Source organism: Colletotrichum abscissum (genome assembly GCF_030869225.1).
Source record: "Colletotrichum abscissum strain IMI 504890 chromosome Unknown Scaffold_175.1, whole genome shotgun sequence".
Lineage (NCBI taxonomy): Eukaryota > Fungi > Ascomycota > Sordariomycetes > Glomerellales > Glomerellaceae > Colletotrichum > Colletotrichum abscissum.
This window is the reverse complement of record NW_026850071.1, coordinates 1-4904: the sequence shown is the minus strand read 5'-3', so window position 1 is coordinate 4904 and position 4904 is coordinate 1. Positions and strand designations below refer to the sequence as shown.

The following is a 4904-nucleotide window of genomic DNA, read 5'->3' as shown; positions in this document are numbered from 1 at the left end:
GCTCTCGGGAACTATGCGGAGAGTCGTGAGCAAGAGAAAGCTTATGCTGTCCATTTCATCACGATTTGGACCCTCCTTTCATGCAGAGTTCTCGTTGCTTTGAAGGGACAGAAAAATTTGCTTACTCCTTTTCATGAGAACGCGTAAAGTGGAAACTGTGAATAGTTGGACCCGCCTAGTATTGCAACGCAAGTCAATTTCGCCTAGGATCGACGAAGTGAGGCTCTTGAAGGGATTTCTGCGCCCTGGAAAGGTGCCACAAAGCGAACGATGCACAGGCCGGCGTCCGAGCGATTGACGTTGGCAACACACGATCTAATTGGCTATTGACAAACGGACAACATGGGCATGATCCGATTCGCTGATTACCGGATGGGGGTCATCTGGCCTACCGAAAGGTCCACACATGGCCGGTCTGGTATTGGCCTTGTTTCTGGATCTCACTGTGGTCTGTGCTCGGACGTGGAAATTTCCTGGTACATACTGCGTAGAAACATCCGCCGTCCACCACCTCGCGTAAAATTTGGAAGATCTAATAACATATAATCTAATCTGAGTAAGCCTATAAGAATACCTTGGTGGATCACTCTGGCCGTAGTCATGTCAGGTTGCGTGAAGCCGAAATTGTCGACACATTGTTATGGCAGGAGTGGCATGTCTTGGCCTGTTAGCGGGGTTATTATCTGATCGCTAACTATCCTGGACACACGCTGAGCGACCGAAGAATGCTTACTTTCTCGATCAGAGTGGCTCTTCGCAAGCATTTCGCCCATGCCCCTCGCATCTGTTTCGCTGCGCGGACGCGCACATCTGCGTAACGGTGTGTCATCCGCTAAGTCTTTTGAATAACCGCCGAAGTCTTTGCTGTACGCTCTCGGCCCTGGGTCGGGAACCAGTAGGTACAGTGCTCCTTTCAGTACTGCGGGGCCGGCTTTCCGGTCGCACAACGTTCCCGGCGCCTCCGCGTCCTACGTGATACGGCCGGAAACGATCTTTGGGAGGGGTTGAGTTTTCCATTTCAAAAGAGGGTGGGCGATCACGTGTTTGGTGTACTCGATGTCGTAATACGTAGAAAGGGAAAGACGGAAAAACGTGGGAGGACAAGAATGACTGGTCCGTCTTTTTAACTCTCACCGCCGGGAGTAATTGATTGCTGGGTCACAATACGGTTCACGTTTCCATGCTGTCATGTTCCCGTGCTGTTATGTTTTCATGCGAACAACTCAAAATAATTGTAACATCACGGAGGGGAAACGGGCAGGCGTTAGCAACAACTGTGTTTTAAGCAGTCAGGACTATGGTGACTGAATCAGTCGAGGCCCATCAAATTCTTACCCACAGCTTGGGCACATTCTTAACTCCGTGTCGAAGAAGTGGCTATGCCGATTCTCCCCACGCTAAGGATCATGCGGAAGGATTTCGATAGGGTCATGCAGCTGTTCCGTGAACTTTTCTGCCTGCCTGGCACTTTGTCCAGCTTCTTCGCACGTTACTTGCTCGACTAGCTGAAAAGCATAACGGCAACGCGTATCGCTACGTTCCGGTGCCATAGCAGCTCCTCCCTCGTCGGAATTCGTTCGTATTGATCGCTAATCACAGTTCATCTTAAATCCCTCTCAGATGAAAGATAGTGAATATCTCAATATCGTTACCTAAAAAACGTGAGCTGCTGACATAACTCCTCCCGTTTCCATATCTCTCACTCAGATGAGAGGATGAATCTCATAGATAAGAACAGCAGCATGCGCTGTTCTCAGACTTATGCGCCTCTGTTGTTCAAGATTCGAACATGTTGTGGCCCCTCTAAGCAGTCTGAGTGCTTTCGGACAGTTCCGACACAAGAGCTTCCAGCTATTGTTTAGCGAAAACACATCATCGACAGAGCAGGCCGTGAAACAAGATTTTTTCAATGTAATAGGCAGGCCTTTTGGAAGGGTGTGGCTGCCCCGCTGTTTTCTGCCTATGCCTTGGTGATACATTTTTCGAAAGGGCGTCGCAGATAAACGAGAGCGCATGAAGGAAGGATGAGGCTCATACTAAACATGAACGTCAAGGATGAAGTGAGGACGGTTTCCCTCTCGCCAACTAAGACGGCAGGGCGCGTGACAGACTGACTTTGCGTAACGTTAGCTAGACTAGTAAAGAGACGAAAGTCAACTTGCAGGTAGAAAAGCTGTATACGATCGCACAGTGCGAAGCCGGCCCATCCGCAATATCGAATCATTAGCCATATGGAAGTCTCTCGTCCCGTTAGCATAACTATCCTGCGACGGTTACGTCCATTAGGAGTTAGCCTCTTTGTAGTCTACCTAGATTGACCGCCGATGGATTGCGACAGGGCGTAACATAACCTTGCGTAACATGACCTTGCGCAACATGACCTTGCGCAACATAACCTTGCCACGCTAGCTATGCTTAGTTTAGAGAATATCGATTCATCACTGGTACTGGAATGCCCACGAGCTGGCTCCCGTTGTTTCTCCGTAACCAGGTTAACAATCCGGGTCCCGAACCTGATTCGGCTTGCGGCTGACAATTACGTAGAATCAGCCAGGGAACTGCGCCAGCTAGCTACTCCGCTGCGATTCGTGACTCGAGTCTCTATTCGAGAGTAATCACACGCTAGGAAGCCTCTGTCTCCAATTTGAACCGGTCGAAGCTAGGTCTATCTTCTCCCAGGTTATCCCGCCGTTTGATCAGCCCGTCCCGCTGGCTCAAGCAGGGCTACATCTAGGCACCTGGGAGAATGGTGCGGTCGCTTTACTAGACTAGACCATCTATCCAATCAAACGCGTAGCGCTTCGACTTGGACTCGGCACTTCTGATAGGGCCATGACAGTGATGCTGCAGAAAGTCAACAAATATATAACCGGAAGTCACTGCACCAGCAAAGGTGACGATATACACCCTCTTACAGTCCCCTCTTCAACCACATCCAGCCCTCGATATATTAACAAAACGGTGAGCTTCCAAAAAAAAAAAAGATGCGGATCTTTTTCGTCTGTTCCGTCGCCGCTGCAGTTGTCGCCAGCGCTGCATCGCGAGACACTGGAGTATGGCTTTTTATTCAAACCCCCCCCCCCCCCCCCATACAACTATCCCGCTGACACCGCGTCGCCGCAGGATCTTGGAGATGCCCCAGTCGTCAACAACCCACAAGGTATTGTCTATGAGGCAATCCTTCCGGATAGGCCCTTCTTCAAGGCAGGTCCCATGACTGGAAACGTCCGAGGAACCATCACCGCCATGACAGCTCGGGACGGCAACGGTGTCGAGCTCACAGTCGAATTTTCGGATCTGCCAACCGAGGGAGGCCCGTTTGGTACGTTGGGAATCGTTTGCCACTGAATCACTTACTCATATCGGTCCGTTCTAACGTTGATAGCCTATCACCTTCATGCTGATCCGGTTCCGGAGGACGGCAACTGCACGAAAGCACTCGCGCACCATGACCCCTTCATCCGTGGGGAAGGTACACCGTGCGATGGCTCCAGGCCAGAGACTTGCCAAGTTGGAGACCTCAGCGGTAAGCACGGCTCTGTCGCCGGCGACCACTACCATCAGACATACGTCGATCGCTATCTTTCGATCGTGCACGGGCCAGGCTCATTTTTTGGCAACCGTAGCTTCGTGCTGCATTTCGCAAACAAGACACGGATCACCTGCGCCAACTTCAGAATGGTCGAGAGCGCTCCGCCATACAACAACGGGACCGGCGTTCCCAGTGCGGTTCAGGCGACCGGTGCTGCACCTGTCGCAACTTCTCATGACCACGTGCCATTGGTCGGCGCGGCATCGACAATGGGCGTATCAGTGTTTTTCCTGTGCTTGATGTGTACTACGGCTTACCTAGTCCGCGGTGTCGGCGATCTCTGAGTCTCGAGATTGATGGACAACTAGATGACCTGAGTCTGAGTTTGCCTTTTCAATAGAAAAGGGTTTCGAATCAGACGTTCATCATGCCTTTCAGTCGCACTAGAATGTGATTTGAATGATGCTGGGTCAGGGTAGAGGGTGGCGTTTGTTTAGGCTATGTTCGGATGGAGGAATACCTAAAATCACTGCTGTTTCCACAATCTTGTTTACTTGCTTGGTGATTCCTATCCCGATTCTCCCCGCTCCCCCCCCCCCCTAACCTCCGTACGACTCGTTAGCAGTAGACCATGCAAACAGACGTACATTCATTGAGCGGTGAGATTAATTCGACCATAGCGGTTTGAATGGTACTAATGGTTTGTTTTGACTTCCTACCGGAAAACGTACTTGAGGCTAAAGCGAGCAATGATCCGCGAATAGCTACCCACCACGCTCCCTATCTCCGCATACTATCGATCAGCCCGCCCTGTCAGGTATACAACTGAATGTTCATGAGAGACTACTCCCAAACCTGTTGGCTTTGTTGGTATGCCTCCCTTCTCGTGGCAATGCAAGCTGAATAGCCTTCTCCGCTGCAACCTCAGTTTCTCGTTTTCTTGTCGCTGCGCCAACCGAAGATACTTTTTGCGGATAACAGTCTGTTGAAGCATCTGCCTTCTCTGCCGGGCACTGCTGACCTCTTCACTCGTTTGTGAAAGCTGGCGTTGCCATTTGGACACAATAGTGTCCGTTTGACACTTGTGCAGTCTGCAAAGCGCTCGTTTTACGATGTCTCCGAGCTTAGCGTCCTCGAAATGAACGAAGCTGGCTTCTTCGAGATCGCTGCAGATTCTCTTCTTGCAGCGACCGCCAGATTTGGCTTGACCCAAACACTTCCCGAGCCCCTTCAGATTTATACATCTCATAAACTCAGCGATCGAAAATAATCTAGAAGCTACCATAATGCTTCAAGGGAAATGACCAATCAGTAGAACGAGCTTACTTGGATTCCGATGAAGTAGATCACCATCATATAAATAGTTCGACCA

At 50.5% G+C, this 4904-nt stretch overlaps 1 protein-coding gene across 1 annotated transcript; it reads left to right on the top strand.

Annotated features, from left to right (window-relative positions):
- Positions 1-2984: 2984 nt before the first annotated feature.
- Positions 2985-3876, top strand: CABS01_16846 (superoxide dismutase; the record flags this gene model as incomplete). Its single annotated transcript, XM_060550175.1, has 3 exons — positions 2985-3053; positions 3124-3322; positions 3386-3876. The coding sequence occupies 3 exons, from the start codon at positions 2985-2987 to the stop codon at positions 3874-3876; spliced, it is 759 nt and encodes a 252-aa protein (XP_060402497.1).
- Positions 3877-4904: the final 1028 nt, after the last annotated feature.